The sequence below is a fragment of the Gopherus evgoodei genome, chromosome 24 (assembly GCF_007399415.2).
Source record: "Gopherus evgoodei ecotype Sinaloan lineage chromosome 24, rGopEvg1_v1.p, whole genome shotgun sequence".
Lineage (NCBI taxonomy): Eukaryota > Metazoa > Chordata > Testudines > Testudinidae > Gopherus > Gopherus evgoodei.
In genome coordinates, this window is record NC_044345.1 from 1,417,029 (window position 1) to 1,433,233 (window position 16,205).

Here is a 16,205-nt window from a genome sequence, read left to right on the forward strand (position 1 = left end):
CATCTTCCACCGGCACTGGCACTGACGCCGCAGCCTGGTGCAGCCCGATAGTGATCTGCGGTGGCACAAGAGCCCTTGCCGGGGGATGGCCAGGTGCAGGGCTCCCATATGTGCTCTGGCTCAGATTTAACTCTGTAAATTGCAACGAGAAAGGGACACTGCTTGGGCCGTGACAGAGGTGCCTGCATAAGCAGGGGTGCAGGAACCGCCCTCGCTGGGCTCAGAGACCTTGTGCCTGCAGCCAGAACAAGGAGCTGCTGCTCCTCTTGGTGATCCCTGGGCCCAGCAACCTGTTGAGCTCTTGCTCCCACCTGACCCAGGATTCTGCCCCCGACTGTTTCCCCTGGAACAAGAAGGGCAGGTGCCTGCTCAGCCCCAGGGCAGCCTGGCTCTGTCCCTGCAGGGCTCGCTCCGTGTCCACACTGGGCTGTGTCTTTGCGTTTAAGAGGGTCAGATCTCCCCTTCCCCTGTGTTAAAGTTCCCAGCCCACCTGGAGAACTGCAGCCCTTGTGCCCTCCCAGCCCTGCCTCTCCCCTGCTCCAGGGTGCCCCATGACGAGGGGGCTTAGAAATAAAAGGGGGTCAAATTAAACCAGGTTTTAAACAAATCTCCCCCCCCCCCAATTCCGTGTGATTATTTATTGGGCTGTGGTGACATTGGAAGCAGCAGCGGACGTCTGAGGCTGCCCAGGGCAGCGTCGCCCCCTCCCCCCCCCGCCCCTGAGCTTCCAGGGACACAGTTGGCTGAACACAGCGACGGGCTCCGGGTTCAGTGCAGAGGACGTGTCTGGGGCCCGTTCACCCCCAGCTGCTGCCTGCACCCTGCCCTGCTGAGCTGGAGCATGCCTAGCCAGCCCTGCCCCCAGCCGCATGCGACCTGGCAGCTTCACGGCAGAGATCGAGGGCCCCACTCCACTCACGCCTTGCTACTGTGGGGACTGTTTGGCCTCGCTGATCTCTGGGGGGAGGGGAGCCCTCCTTGCCCCCCAAGCGCAGTTGCTGGAGCAGTCCTGTCCGTCCCCCCCCCCCGCCCCCAGGAAGGGCCGGGGCACCTCAAGCTGCACCCGGCCTCAAGTCTGGGGCTAGATCTGTGCCCGGCCTGTCTCCTCCATTAGCTCCTGGGACTTTGCTCTCAATGGGGCAGACGTGGAGCACCCCCTCCACCCCCAGCAGCGGGAGCCAGGACCCCTTCGGGCAGAGGCAACACCAAAAACAGCAGCAAGGCCCAGAGAGCCCCCTCCCCAGACTCCCCCGGGCCTGTGTGCTCCAGCCACGTGCACCAGGCCGCTGTCTGCGTGGGATGATGGCTCTGTGCACACGGGGCAGGGCCGCCTGCCTTCCCCTAGCCCTATTTGGAGCTGGGCGGGCCGTGGTTGAGCTGCAGCAGGGAGTTGGTGGCGTAGTTCTGGAAGAGTGGCTGGAGGAACATGCCGATGGTCCCGAAGACGCAGACAAAGACGAAGATCCACAGGAAGAGGCGGTCGATCACCATGGCCACGTATTTCCAGTCCTCGCTCACCTGGAAGGAGACGGCGTGTTCAGGATCCAGGCCACGGCCGCCCCACACACTGGACCTAGGTTCCCTCACCAGCCGTGCAAGCTGCATCAGCTGCTCTTGCCCCTGCCCATACGGCAGCATTAGGCCTGGCCAGGCTCTCCTGTCCTGCGCCGCTTTCCCCTCTTGCTATGGGTCTGGGAAGGAGCAATTTCATGCCTGAGTCATGCTCTCATTTCTATCCTTGGCCAACAGCATCGGCTTTGCAGGGAGCCTGGCTGAGACATGACAGATGGGACCTCAGCGCAGCTTGGAGGAGGGACAGACAGGGAACAAATTAGTTCTGCCTAGAGATCATGGCAAGACCCAAAAATCGGCATGTGCTAGAGGCAGGGACACGAGGAGCCTGGTAACCGGCGTTCACCTTCGCTTCCACCAGGCCCTGGGACCGGCAGCTTCCTCCCCTGGGCTGGATTTGTGCTAAGGGAGGCAGAGCTGCAGGTCCTGGCTAGCGGCGAACCTGGCCCAGGCAGAGGCAGTGCAGCCATGTGGCAGGAGCAGGTGGGCTCAGCCCACCTCTGGCACTGTGTAGTTCTGGGCACTGCCACCTCTGCCCTGGACCTGCCATGTAACTTCCGGGAAGTGACTTCCCCTGCGGAGGCCTCTTTGTTCCCCTCTGTAAAGTAGGGATCGTTCCAGGAACGTGGAACTCGACCCATGGGCCACACAGCAAGGGCTGCACTGGCACCTCCCCCACCGCTCTGCCAATGCCCCACACTCCCCACCTGCAGCACATGCACCCCTGGGATACCCTAGTACACGCAGCTCTGCTCATGGGCCTCCATCCCACCCCCCTTTGCCAAGCCGCATGTGCCTAGAGCTCCCCTGCCAGGCCAGGGCTGCCCACGTCTCCCCCAGGTGCCTGTGCTATGCCAGGGGCCGGTGCCCCTCTGAGCTGGGCCCCTCCCTGGATCTCTCCCGCCCACCCCTCATCCAAAAACTGCAGCACCTGAGCTGCTCTCATGAGAGACAGTTCTGGTTACTATAGCAACTCCTAAATCGGGGCCTGGCCTGCTCCTGGAGTGACTGGCTGGGGCAGGAGCTGACGGTCTGGAGGCCCAGGAGGAAGAGATGGGGGCTGGGGGGCTGGGCCTACTGGAATCCCGCTGCAGGGTTACCCCGGCACTTGGCATATTTGCATTTCACAAGCCCCCACCCTCTGTGTGTTGGCAGAAATCCCACAGCCACAGCCAGCCTCCCTGCCCCTGCCCCTGCCTGCATCTCCCCTGAATATTTCATGGGCTTCCACAGGAGCCCAGCCGAGCAGAAGGAGGATATTGATTTTGGACTTTGCCGTTTGCGTTGAGAGCTCAGGGCCGGCGCCTTCCCGCCAGCCCTGCAGGCTGGGCTTGGAGGAGAGGGAAGCTCCTCCTGCAGCCCCGTCCGGGTCGCCTCCCTCTAGGCCCCCAAGCACAGCACAGCAGCGCAGGGCACCGGGCATGGGCACGCCTCGCGGCTTGTCCCTGCAGGGCTCGTGGGAACCTGGCAGTGCTCCTGTGCAAACATGTTGGTGAATTATGGTCGACCCCTCGTCCCCCGCAGAGGGGTGGTAGTTGGGGGGGTCTCCCCTGCAGTTACGCAGGAGCTGGGCCTAAGGGGCTGTACCCCAGGGCAGAGGGTCCACCCGGCTGTTGTACTGCAGGCTGACAGCAGGGGGCACAGCACTTTCACCACCTCCCTGGGGGACCCCAGCTGACTCCAGGGATGAAGTTTGCCCACCCCGGCTGGGGAGAGGCTGGTGCAGGGATCTGCTCCGAGCGGGCAGGTTTGCCGTGCTGTCTCTGCTCCAGGCTTGGCAGCAAAGGGGGCAGAGGGAGCCCGCGCGTCTGGGGCAGGACTGTTCCATGCTCAGGCCTGAGCCCACCCTCTGTGGCCACGCATTGCCCAGGTAAGACGTCACGCAGCCACGGAGCAGAGCCCCTGGCCAGCAGCGGGGTCAGCAAAAGAAACCAACATGCACAGGGGTGGAGAGGGCAGTGCCAGGGACACGCATGCTTCTGTACACACACACACACACACACAATCCCGGCTGTGTGTGCAGCCACGTACACGCATGCAGCCTGCTATGGGTGATTGTGCTCACACACAGACGTATCCATTCCCCCTTGCACACCCTCCTCCCACCTTCCCTCTCTGCCTCCACCAGCTCCCCCGACTCACGCTCTGGTCATCGTCCTCGCTCCTCATGTGGTCTGCAATGAAGCGCACCCCATCTACCGCCTCCTCCACCCCGCAACAGCACTGCTGGCTGGGTGCCGGGGCCTGCCCCTGCTGCTCCCGGTAGCCATTGGCGCTGTCAGCTGCCTCGGTGACCTGCCGGCCGCCCCCCATGCCAAACTTCGTGATGGTGGCCTGGTTGGCAAAGCAGGTGCAGGAGCGGGCGCTCTCCCTCAAGAAGAAGCTGCTGCTGGTGTGCTGGTTCTGCCGGCGCTGGCGCAGCCGCTGGCGGGCACAGTTCTGGCGCGGCTGCTTCATGAAGAGGACGGTGGGCAGCTTGTCCAGGAAGACCACCTTGACCCAGGGCGGCATAGTGTGGGTGGTGGGTGAGCGGTGGTGCACGTTGAGCACACACACGCTGGTGACGATGGAGAAGGTCACCAGCACCATGGTGAACATCAGGTACTTGCCCACCAGCGGCACGTCCAGCGAGGTGGGCGGCACGATCTTGGAGATGAGCAGCAGGAAGACGGTGAGGGCCAGCAGCACGGAGATGCAGAGCGTCATCTTCTCGCCGCAGTCAGAGGGCAGGTAGAAGACCAGGATGGCCAGCGAGGTGATGAGGATGCAGGGGATGATGAGGTTGATGGTGTAGAAGAGCGGCTTGCGGCGGATGATGAAGTCGTAGGTGATGTCCACATAGGTGGAGTCGTCAGGGTTCTCGTTCCGCCGCCCCGGCAGGGCGATGATGTCCCACTCACCGCTGGGCGTGAAGTCATCCAGGCTGGCCACGTCGCTCTTCAACACCAGGTCGATCTCCGTCCGGTCGTAGGTCCACGAGCGGAATTTCATGGTGCAGTTCTGCTGGTCGAACGGGAAGTGCCTGACCTCGATCTTGCAGGCGCTCTTGTAGATGGCCGGGGGCAGCCAGAATATGCTGCCGTCGTAGGAGACGACCGCGTTGGAGTAAAAGGAGACCTCGTACGTCCCGTCGGCACTGGGGGCAGGAGAAGGGCCGTGAGGCGGCAGGGCTCTCTCGCCCCACCAGGACTGTTCTGCCCAGCAGAGCCAGGCTTCATCTCCCCAGGCAGCAGCCGCCAGGAGCTGGGGATAGGAGTGGAAAACACCCAGCTGGGTTCGCAGCTCCTCTGTGAGTCTGAGCGGAGCCGCTGGGATCTGGGACGGCTGGGAGTGGGGGAACAAGATGCTGCCTCTGCCCAGCCCTGAGGCTCCCCCACAGATCAGGCCAAGTCCACTCTGGGCAGAACCCTCAGCCAAAGCGAGTGGGCCCAGAGGCTGGAGCCGCTGGGGGACAGGGGTCCTGGGGGGTGGCACCTACTTGTTGTAGAGGACGACGTCCGGCAGCCAGATGTGCTTGGAGGGCAGGCGCACCTTCCGCATGTTGTCAAAGTCCCCTGGTTTCCAGGTGAGACGGTAATCCTCCCACTCCTGCGGAGAGCATGGCACGGCCTCAGCACCGGCTCGGCCCGATCCCTGCCGCCCAACAACCCAGGCCTGGCCCCTGCCGCCCAACCGGCCATGCCCTGCCCCTGCATCCCAATCAGCCCTGGCTCTGGCCCTGCGCCTGCCGCCCAACCGGCCATGCCCGGCCCCTGCCACCCAACTGGTCCTGCTCCAACTGCCACCCAACCGGCCCGGCCCAGCCCCTGCCGCCCAACCAGCCCTGTCCCTACATCCCAACCGGCCCGGCCCGGCCCAGCCCAGCGCCGGACCCTGCCACCCAACCATCCCTGCCCCTGCCGCCCAACCGGCCATGCCCGGCCCCTACATCCCAACCGGTCCTGCCCTTGCTCCTACGACCCAACCAGCCCAGCCCCTGCCGCCCAACCAGCCATGCCAGGCTCTGCTGGGCCCCACGCCAGGCGTCTCACCTGTGTCAGCCACACGTTGGTCGTCATGATCTGTTCCCTCTCATGCTGCAAACAGGACCGAGGCGGCGTTAGTAGGGTCGGGGGCAGAGGGCAGGGCTGGGGCTGGCCGCTATGGGCAGGGACAGCCAGGCAGAGAGCTCAGAGAGGTCAAACCGTATTCCCTCCCCCCACGTGGGTAGCTCAGCAGCAGCCACAGGTGCAGCCCGGCCCCCAGCGCCCCACAGCAGCACCAGAGCCACTTGTGCTGGCTGGGCAGGGGCGGTGTCAGGAGGGGATTTGCTCTATGGGGCTGTTCTGGCAGCAGAGCTGGGCCAGACCCAGACCCTTGAGCATGCATGTACCTGCATGCAAAGCACGAGTGTGAACAGGGAGCCAGTGTCTCCCTGCACGTGGGGTTGCACATGCACTGGTGTGTCCCTATGTGGTGGGTTTACACACGTGCCTGTCTGGGAGTGTTTGCAGCCCATGACTGGTGTGAGGGACTGATGCTCAGCACAGCCCAGGAAACCCCTTGTGCCCAGCCTCCCCTCCCACCCCCAAGCACCTTCACCCCTCCAGTACCTGGTCTCTGCCCAGGGCAGCAGGTGCAAGCCCCCCACCGTGCTGCAGACCCAGCAAACTCACCACGCTGATGAGCTGAGCCAGCGACACCATGAGCTGCACGGTCACCAGCTCCGAGCCATTGGTGGCCGGGCGGATCAGCTTGTTGTAGCGGGACGGGTCCAGGAGGTGCTCAACCAGCCGCTCCTCCGTGTCGGTGCCCAGGCTTCCTGAGGGCAAGGGGGGGATCAAGGGGTGAGACCCCAGCACCCACACAGCACCTCTTCCAGCCTGGCCTGCCCCACACCCCACTGGGTCCTGCCAGTGGGAGCTGAGCCGCTGCTCTGGCCCCAAATATTCCTTCCACACCAGCTCCCAGCTGTGGCGTCTGGAGAAGGGTCCAGCGAGGGAGCGGCTGTTGGAATGCCACCACCAGCTCCGAGATGGGCTCGTCTGGGGTCCCGGGGGGCCTAGCGCCTGGCTTGCCCAGCCCAGCATGGGGGGGGGAATCCCAGATCAGTCTGAGTGCAATGGCCAGACCCCCGCTGCCCCAGGGGACAGGACCCCCGCCAAGTGCTCAGCACTGCCCTCGGGCCCCTGCCAGACGGGCAGCCCGGACAATAACACTCACCTGGCTGTTCCCAGGGAGGGTTTGTTCCAACTATGGGGGCCTGTCATGGAGTGTGGGGGAGTCAAGGCCCTGCACCCCCACTTCCTGCCATTCACCGGGACTCTCAGCCAGCCAGTAACCCAGAAGGTTTATTAGATGACAGGAACACAGTCCCAAGCAGGGCTTGTAGGTACAACCAGGACCCCTCAGCCAGGTCCCTCTGGGGCAAGGAGCTTAGACCCCAGACTTGGGGTTCCCTGCCTCTTCCCAGCCAGCCCCAAACTGAAACCAAAAACCCCTCCAGCTGACTCACTCCCTTTGTCCAGCTTCCCGGGCAAAGGTGTCGACTCCCCCCCCCCCCCGCTCAGGTTACAGACTCAGGTACCGTCCCTCACCTAAAGTCATCCCCTGCTCTCCCATCCCCCACGCAGACAGCCCCAGTAAAACTAAATGACATTCCCAGGTCAGTCTACCCCGCACCCTACTGCATCACAGGGCCCTTCAGCCCTTCTCGGGGCACAGCCCCCTCATCACCAGCCCCACTCAGGGAGGGCCGGACGTGGAGGGTCTGAGTGGTTTTCAGTGAGCAGCAGGGTTTGACCCTGGTGTCCTGGCCAAATCTCAGTGTGGGGTGTGACATTCACCCTCCCTAAACTGCCCCAACAGGCTCCCATAGATACGGGATTTGCTTTTCCTGTCAAACTCTTGGCAGCATTGCTGTGGGGCTGTTAAACAGCCTGCACACCTCACCCCAGAGGCAGCTGCAGGTCGGTGCCGGGCAAGGAATCCCTGTATAACCAGCCCCTGCACTCACCCCAGAGGCAGCTGCATCTCGGTGCCAGGCGAGGTATCCCTGTATAGCCAGCCCCTGCACCTCACCCCAGAGGCAGCTGCATCTCGGTGCCGGGCGAGGAATCCCTGTATAGCCAGCCCCTGCACCTCACCCCAGAGGCAGCTGCAGCTCGGTGCCAGGCGAGGAATCCCCGTATAGCCAGCCCCTGCACCTCACCCCAGAGGCGGCTGCATCTTGGTGCTGGATGAGGAATCCCTGTATAACCAGCCCCTGCACCTCACCCCAGAGGCAGCTGCAGCTCGGTGCCGGACGAGGAATCTCTGTATAACCAGCCCCTACACCTCACCCCAGAGGCAGTTGCATCTTGGTGCTTGGTGAGGAATTCTTGTATAACGGCCACAGCACCTCACCCCAGAGGCAGCTGCATCTCGGTGCCAGGCGAGGAATCCTTGTATAACCAGCCCCCGCACCTCACCCCAGAGATGGCTGCATCTTGGTGCTGGGTGAGCAGTTCCCTCTCTCAGTCTGTAAAGCAGTTTGGGGTGAAAGGGGTGTTAGAAACGTGACCTATTCATATAACTGCAGTACTGGGTCCTGCAGCTAAGACAGACACACAGAGAGGAAGCAGACCTACAGACAGACAGCAAGAAATGGGGCTTATTCTACAGCCCCCCAGCTTTTCCCCTGCCCTCCGGTCCCACATACCACCAGCGCCTGGGGTCAGAGCCCCATGGCTGGGAATACCCGCCCACATGTGCACACGGATCCCGGCCCATCAGCCCCCATTCTCCTGTCTGAGCCAGGCCGGAGCCCTGGCTCCTCGGGACGTTCATCCCCAGAGCAGCTCGGTGCCTGCCCGCCCACCCGTCCTTGGGGATGAAGGCGCTGGTGACTGACAGGCTGCTTCAAAGGGCCTGTAATGAGCCTTGCCCATGGGGTCAGGGCCTGCGGAGGATTCTGGGGCTGGCACTCGGGCACCGTCTCATCTTGCTTCCTCCTGGGCGCCGCTGATAGCTCTGTGCTCATGGGCCCTCTGCCCCTCATTACGCGCTGCCTTTGTAGCCAGCCCAGCAGCCGGCTCCATCCTTATCACTAATCACCAAGGAGCCAAGCCCAGCTGGAGCAGGGTTACACCGTGGGGGATTTGGCCCAGTGAGTGCAGCTCACCACGGGCAGGGGGGATGCCAGGCTGAGCGCCAGGCAGGGCGGAGGCCTCATGCCGCTGATGTCCCCCCTGCCCCAGTTCTGAGCCTCAGCGAGTGGGGGCTGCTGGGGGAGGGGAACATGCGGGGGGGGTGAGTGCCTGGTGGGGAGGGCCCAGCTGCAGGGGTGCTTGGGCCAGGTGCCGGCTCTGCTCCGGAGGCTGCCCTGTGCTCAGCCCCATGCTCAGCCGCACCCTCCCACTTCCCTGGGCCTGTGGGTTTATTCCCTTGCTCCCATGTCCAGGGCTCTGCAGCCCCAGACGCCTCCCTGGGCTGGTGCAGGGGTGTGACCATCTGTCCGTCCATGCACCACCCTTGGCACTCCCCTGTTCTGAGCCCTGTCGCCAACTGAGCAACTGCTCCACCCTGCCCCACGTGGGGCTGAGGGGGCCGGTCTCATCAGCCTGCTGGGTCCCGGCCAGGGAAGGGGAGAGGAAGGCAGAGCAGGGGCCCGCCCCAGCCAGGGCTCCAGCGCTGCCCTGCCTTGGTGCCTGTCACTCTGCATCCCCCACCCCCCCTTGTCCCAGTCCTGGCAGCAGACTCACTGCTTGTCACTGTCAATCAGCCGCTCCTCCTGCCTCACCCCCAGGATCTGCCCCAGCCGCTGCTGCAGCTGAATCCCTGCCAGGCTGCAAGGGGAGCAGTGACTGCCAAGTTTCAAAATAACCCCTCTCAACCAGGGGGGCACAGAGCTCGCTCTGGGGCTGGCGGGCGAGTGCAGGGCTGCAGGTAAGACCCAGCACCCGCTGCACTAGAGACACCTCTTCCCCTTGCTGCTAGAGGGCATGGCAGCTCAGCGGGGGCAGCAGGGCGAGCTCCCGGGCCCAAGAGCTGAGCAGTGGCAGGGAGGGATGCAGCTCTGGGCAGGGCTGGGAGCTGGAGGGAATGGCTGCACCATGTGTAGATCTGAAAGCATGTGGCACAGGAGGCCAGTATCATTTTATAGGTGGGGAAACTGAGGCACAGAGACAGTAAGTGACTTGCCCCAGGTCCCTCAGCAGAGCCAGGCATGGAACACCCTCCCCACCACATCTTCTGAGTGCCGGGCCAGGCCACTAAACCACAGGGCCCCTCCCCTTCCAGCTGACACCCCGGTCCAAGCCTTGGCACGGCTCGGCTCAGCTGCCCCCACCCCACTGGCTAACGCTCCCTCACGCTCCCCTCTGAAGCCAGGGCACAACACCCGCGTTTCCTGACAGTGTAACCGCGTCTCTGCGCCGGGGCTCAGGCAGGCTGCAAAGGGCAGCGAGGGCTTGAGTCCGAGAGCTCTGAAATATCGATCCAGGCACAACGCCAACCCCGAAAGTGCAGTTTCCAGGCAGAGACCGGGGAGGGGCACAGAAACAAGCTACGGTCCACAAACTCGTTTTTCTGCCAGCGCTGACTGGAGCTCGGAAATATGGGGCTGATCTGTGAGAGGCTGAGGATCAGGACTGGGACATGGGGCCTTTACCCTGTAGGGGTCATCGGCTCCGATCCAGCCCCGGGGTGGGGACTGGCTGGCTCAGGGGGCAGGGAATGGGACACGGGGCCTTTCCCCTGTAGGGGTCACTGACTCCGAGTCATAAAGTGGGTGGAAATGCCCTGCTCAGAATCACACTCCCCCGTGTGGGGCTCTGCACCTCCCCAGCCAAGCCCCTAGCAGGGGGGTGGATCGGGGCATGGCTGAGCGCACTGCACACTGGCTAGTCTCTGCTTCCAGGGGAAGCTGAGCAGAAGAGCCTTGAGGCTGCTCTTACTTCTGCCTAAAGCCACCTCCCCCCGCCAGGAACAGGGCCACTGAGAATTGAGCCCTGCCTGCCCAGGCCAGCCGAGGAGGAGACACTGCCGGAGCCACCCACGCCCCAGGCCGAGGGGCAGAGGGTAAACCCACCCGGGAAGGGGCGAGAGATGGAGCGAGGCTAAGTGGCTGCAGCCAAACACACAGGGGCTGTCTGAGGACCCAGCCCTGTTCCAGCCACACTCCCCCCCGCCAGTGTTGCCAGCTGGGGTAGAAGAGAGGGTAAATGAGGGACAGTGGGACCTTTGGGGGGCCTAGGGAGCCCTGCCCCCCGGCAGTGTCTCAGCTGGGCCCTTCCCGAGTGAGTCGGCTTCTCCCGTGTGGGGCCATGTTGTGTCACACGAAGAGGCCGGTCCCATGTGGGGCCGTGTTGTGTCACACGACAGGGCCGGTCCCGCGTGAGGCCGTGTTGTGTCACATGACAGGGCCGGGCCCGCGTGAGGCCGTGTTGTGTCACACGACAGGGCCGGTCCCGCGTGGGGCTGTGTTGTGTCACACGACAGGGCCGGTCCCGCGTGAGGCCGTGTTGTGTCACACGACAGGGCTGGTCCCGCGTGAGGCCGTGTTGTGTCACACGACAGGGCTGGTCCCGCGTGAGGCCGTGTTGTGTCATACGACAGGGCTGGTCCCGCGTGAGGCCGTGTTGTGTCATACGACAGGGCTGGTCCCGCGTGAGGCCGTGTTGTGTCATACGACAGGGCTGGTCCCGCGCGAGGCCGTGTTGTGTCACATGACAGGGCCGGGCCCGCGTGAGGCCGTGTTGTGTCACATGAAAGGGCCAGTCCAGTGTGGGGCCGTGTTTGTCACATGAAGGGGCCGGTCACACGTGGGGCCGTGTTGTGTCACACGACAGGGCCGGTCCTGCGTGGGGCTGTGTTGTGTCACACGACAGGGCCGGTCCCGCGTGGGGCTGTGTTGTGTCACACGACAGGGCTGGTCCCGCGTGGGGCCGTGTTGTGTCACATGAAAGGGCCAGTCCAGTGTGGGGCCGTGTTTGTCACATGAAGGGGCCGGTCGCACGTGGGGCCGTGTTGTGTCACACAAAGGGGCCGGGCCTGCGAGGCAGCTGGTCCCCCCAAAGCCAGGCTGCAGGATGGGGCTCACAGAGGGAAGCAGCAGGTGCAGAACGAAGACCAGCCTCATGAGCTTTGCCCTCTCCCACAGCAAGGTGCCACTTTTCCTAGCCCTCCCCCAAGTGCCTCTGGAAGCTCCTCCCCGAGCCGGAGCTTTGGTCCCAAGTGTCAAACTCCAGGAGATAAATGGCACCAGAAGCTCCCATTGATCCGAGGAAGGAACAGAAACCTCAGCAGAGCTGGGAGGGCCTTGCTGGTGCAGTGGCATTCAGCAGGGAGGAAGCTGATATTGCTCAACCCTGCCCTTGTTGCTGCCAGCCTGCAAATCGCTTGAGAAGCAGATGTGGTTTTGCAGAAGAAAAGGCTGGTCCGTGAACTAGGGCCAAGCAGGAAGGACACGGTGTGAGACTGGGCGTATTTCAGCCAAGGGCCTCTCCAGGCTGCTTTGGGGGTCGCCGGGTCCCCAGGGCTCCTGGTTGCTGGCTGCTGCAGCTAAGCTAAAAGTTTCCATTGGTTACAAAAGGGTTTGGCGTTTCCTTAGTCTGTGTCCTTCAAACCACAATTTGAGGACTTCAATAACTCAGTCCTGGGTTAGGGGTTTGTTATAGAAGTGGAGGGGTAGGGTTCTGTGGCCTGCTTTGTGCAGGAGGTCAGACTAGATGATCACATTGGTCCCTTCTGACCTTAAAGTCTATGAGTCTATGAGTCAGCTGCAGCTCAGAGCAAGGGGAATCTCCCTCCTGGGCTTAATTGCCAAGGTGTGAAATAATCTAATCACGCAGAGTCCCAGCTGCAGCCCCTGGCCCAGCTGCCTCACAGCCCTTCACGCTTCCAAGACGAATTGTGTCCTTCCGCTCTACTGCGTATTGAGAACTGAAACCCCGAGAGCCTCTCTGGCCCCTGCAGCACATTTCTGTAAGTACACGCTTCACAGCAGCAGCCTCAGACCAAATTCCCCCTCCCCTCTGCACTGTGGTGCTAGTTCGCTGCTGCTCTCTGCCCCAGACACAGCCGCATTTAACGTTCTTGGCGACCCTTTGGGCTGTGATGCTGGAGGAACTCCGTTTCACAGAGGTGGGGTGAAGGTCACTTCCACATCCATCGTCTCACTTCAGAAATGAGCTGCAAGTGCAGCTGCTTCTCGGAGAACAGTTCCGTTGAGCACTGCCGGCCTGCGCAGCACTTGGCAATGAATTAACCCCACATGCCCAGGAGGGCGCCACTCTCCTGAGGGGGAACAAGGCAGCAGCTCCCGGGGCCGTGGCTGTAGCACCAGCCTGTGCTCTTTGACCAGCACTATGCTAAAGCCACTGGGGGCTTTTTCCTGGACTGCAGCGGACTTTGGATCAGCCCCACTAAGCCAGGCAAGAATCCAGCCTCCAGCAATGGTGCAAGGAGCCCCCAGCCCTGGGAACCAGCGACAAGGCCTGGGGTGGAAGGAAGTGGGGTCAATCCAGCCACCCACCACCCACCGGAATTGCCATCCCCCACCAGCCTAGCTCACTCGCCTGTCAGCCGCAGTGCTGAGGCCCAAGGCGCAAGGCACCCCACGAGGTGTGGGGGGAGTTTCCCAAAGGCAAAGAACATTTTCCCTGCCCCCGTCAGCAAGCGGGTGGCTCATGCAAAAGAGTTTAGGGCCATTCTGCACTATTTTTATCCTGGCTAATGTAACGGCAGCTGCTGTCATCATGCAATGCAGTGTCCAATCCTGCTAAACATTCCAGCGTGGTTATATCTTGTGGCAAGGAGTTCCACAGGCTATATCTGCATTGTGAAAAAAGCTTTCGTCTCTCAGTTTTACATTTCCAGCCGGTCAATTCCAAGTGCATGCATGTGTGTGTTCACACCTAGCCCCACACACCTGGGGCTCAGGTTTCTAGCAGCTGCTTTGGTCACAGCTGGGGAGTGCTGCGTGTTAGACACCTATGAGGAAGCTGCCCAGACAATGAAGATGCACATGTGCACACACAATTGATGTCCAGCCGGAAGAGCGTTTAGCACTGCAAGATATAACCTGCTCTGGGAGTGTAACCAAACCTCTGTCTCTGCTACAGCACAAGGCAGCCAGGGATGACTCAGGTACGGAAATCATTGAATTCAAAGTCGGCCCTGTATGGGGAGCTCCCCGGCAACCTGGGCCCGGCAGGGCTTGTCAGTAACTTTTTCTCTCTGTGTGGCCTGACGGCTGGATGCCTGCGACGTGTCACCACAGTTGACACAAAGCCCCCCTGTCACCGCTGGGGTGCCCAAGCTCAGCAGCTCCAGCTCTGTGACTAATGGGAGTCAGGGCAGTAAATCATGCTGAGCAGCCAGCATGGTGCAGAAAAGCTGGGGGAAGGGCACTGAGCCGGGGGGACATGTCTGGGGCTGAGCACCACCTGGTTCGCACTGCACCACCCTGCACTGCAAGAGCTACAGCTAGAGTCTGCCTCTGGCACAACGTGAGGCCCAAACAGTGTCTGTCTGTCTGTCTGGCAAATCTCCATTCACCGCAGCCCCTGTCTGTCTGGCGGCAGCCCGTGCTGTGGGACCTGAGCACTATTTCCATCTGAAGTGGGAGGTGGGATCTGGAAGTGCCTGGCTAACAAGGGAGATTTGACTTTTTCTAATCTCCCTTGTTCCTCTGGAATTAACATGATCTCGCGCCTAACTGAACAGAGCCAGCCTGCTGCTGATTGTTACCTAGGGTGAGCGTGAGTGTGTCTGGGGTGAGTGTGTGTGTGTGTGTGTGTGTGTGTGTGTGTGTGTGTGGTGAATGTGTCAGGTGTGTGTGTGTGTATGTGTGTGGTGAGAGTGTCTGGTGTGTGTGTGTGTGTGTGGTGAATGTGTCAGGTGAGTGTGTGTGTGTGTGTGTGTGGTGAATGTGTCAGGTGAGTGTGTGTGTGTGTGTGTGGTGAGTGTGTCTGGGGTGAGTGTGTCTGGGTGAGTGGTGAATGTCTCAGGTGAGTGTGTGTGTGTGTGTGTGTGTGTGTGTGTGTGTGTTGAATGTCTCAGGTGACTGTGTGTGTGTGGTGAGTGTGTCTGGGATGTTGTGTGTGTGGTGAATGTGTCAGGTGAGTGTGTGTGTGTGTGTGTGTGTGTGTGTGTGTGTGTGTGTGTGTGTGGTGAGTGTGTCTGAGGTGAGTGTGTTTGGGGTGAGTATGTCGGGTATGCATGTGAGTGCGTCTGAGGTAAGTGTGTGTATCTGTGGCCCTGAGTGTGCACCCGCTAGACACACCCACTCTAGATCTGGAAATATTCCCTGACAATCCCTTCTCCTGCACAGCTGACTGGCCGGTAAGGTGCAGAGATTCTCTCTGGCAACAGGCAGGCAGCTGAGGAGAGCAGCAGTTCTGGGGCGCCCAGCTCTGAGCCCAGGGGAGCTCCAGGGCCCTTCACACCAGCTGAGACCCCCCCCCGCATTGGGGGCAGCGGAACTGGGACTAACCCGGTAGAAACAAACCTGACTTTGAAACCTGAAGCCGGGGGGAGGCAGAGGCGCGCTGGGCCCTGGCCCCCTTAGCCCGGCCTGCGGGGGGGGGGCACGCAGGGGAGAGAAAGGCCCCGCCAGTGCCAGCCCCAGGGGTCCCGTGGTACCCCGGCCTCGGCTTTCTTCCCCGTTAGGACTAGAAGTCACCCCCCCGCCCGCCTCCCGCAGCTGAGCACAGGGTCCGCCCGGCATTAGGGGCTTTGTCTTAGCACACCCGCTCCCAAGGGCTGCCGGGCTTCCCGAGCTGCTCCCCGGGCACAGCCGGGCCCCCCCCCCGGGCACAGCCGGGCCCCCCCCGGGCACAAGCGGGCCCCCCCCGGGCACAAGCGGGGCTCGCAGGCTCGGCCCGGCACCCCCGGCACAAGCGGGCCCCCCCAGGGCACAAGCGGGCCCCCCCCCGGGCACAAGCGGGGCTCGCAGGCTCGGCCCGGCACCCCCGGGCACAAGCGGGGCTCGCAGGCTCGGCCCGGCACCCCCGGCACAAGCGGGCCCCCCCCCGGGCACAAGCGGGGCTCGCAGGTCCGGCCCGCCCCCCCGGGCACAGCCGGGCCCCCCCCGGGCACAAGCGGGCCCCCCCCCGGGCACAAGCGGGGCTCGCAGGCTCGGCCCGGCACCCCCGGCACAAGCGGGCCCCCCCCGGGCACAAGCGGGGCTCGCAGGCTCGGCCCGGCACCCCCGGGCACAAGCGGGGCTCGCAGGCTCGGCCCGGCACCCCCGGCACAAGCGGGCCCCCCCCCGGGCACAAGCGGGCCCCCCCCCGGGCACAAGCGGGGCTCGCAGGCTCGGCCCGGCACCCCCGGGCACAAGCGGGGCTCGCAGGCTCGGCCCGGCACCCCCGGCACAAGCGGCCCCCCCCCCGGGCACAAGCGGGGCTCGCAGGCTCGGCCCGGCACCCCCGGGCACAAGCGGGGCTCGCAGGCTCGGCCCGGCACCCCCGGCACAAGCGGGCCCCCCCCGGCACAAGCGGGCCCCCCCCCGGGTACAAGCGGGGCTCGCAGGCTCGGCCCGGCACCCCCGGTACAAGCGGGGCTCGCAGGCCCGGGGGCACTTACTTGCCAGGAGGCCGAGCAGGCAGAGGCGCAGGAGCGAGGCCATGGGGGCGGGCGGCGGCTGCATCCTCTAGCGGCGGCGGGAC

At 63.2% G+C, this 16,205-nt stretch overlaps 1 protein-coding gene across 1 annotated transcript; it reads right to left on the reverse strand.

Annotated features, from left to right (window-relative positions):
- Window positions 1-734: 734 nt before the first annotated feature.
- On the reverse strand, window positions 735-16,205 carry CHRNB2 (cholinergic receptor nicotinic beta 2 subunit). The gene is made up of 6 exons (XM_030542337.1): window positions 16,123-16,205; window positions 6,228-6,373; window positions 5,604-5,648; window positions 5,051-5,160; window positions 3,715-4,708; window positions 735-1,518 (listed from the first exon to the last, which is right to left on the reverse strand). Exons 1-6 carry the CDS (start codon window positions 16,184-16,186, stop codon window positions 1,348-1,350), a joined length of 1,530 nt encoding a protein of 509 aa, XP_030398197.1. The 5' UTR covers window positions 16,187-16,205; the 3' UTR covers window positions 735-1,347.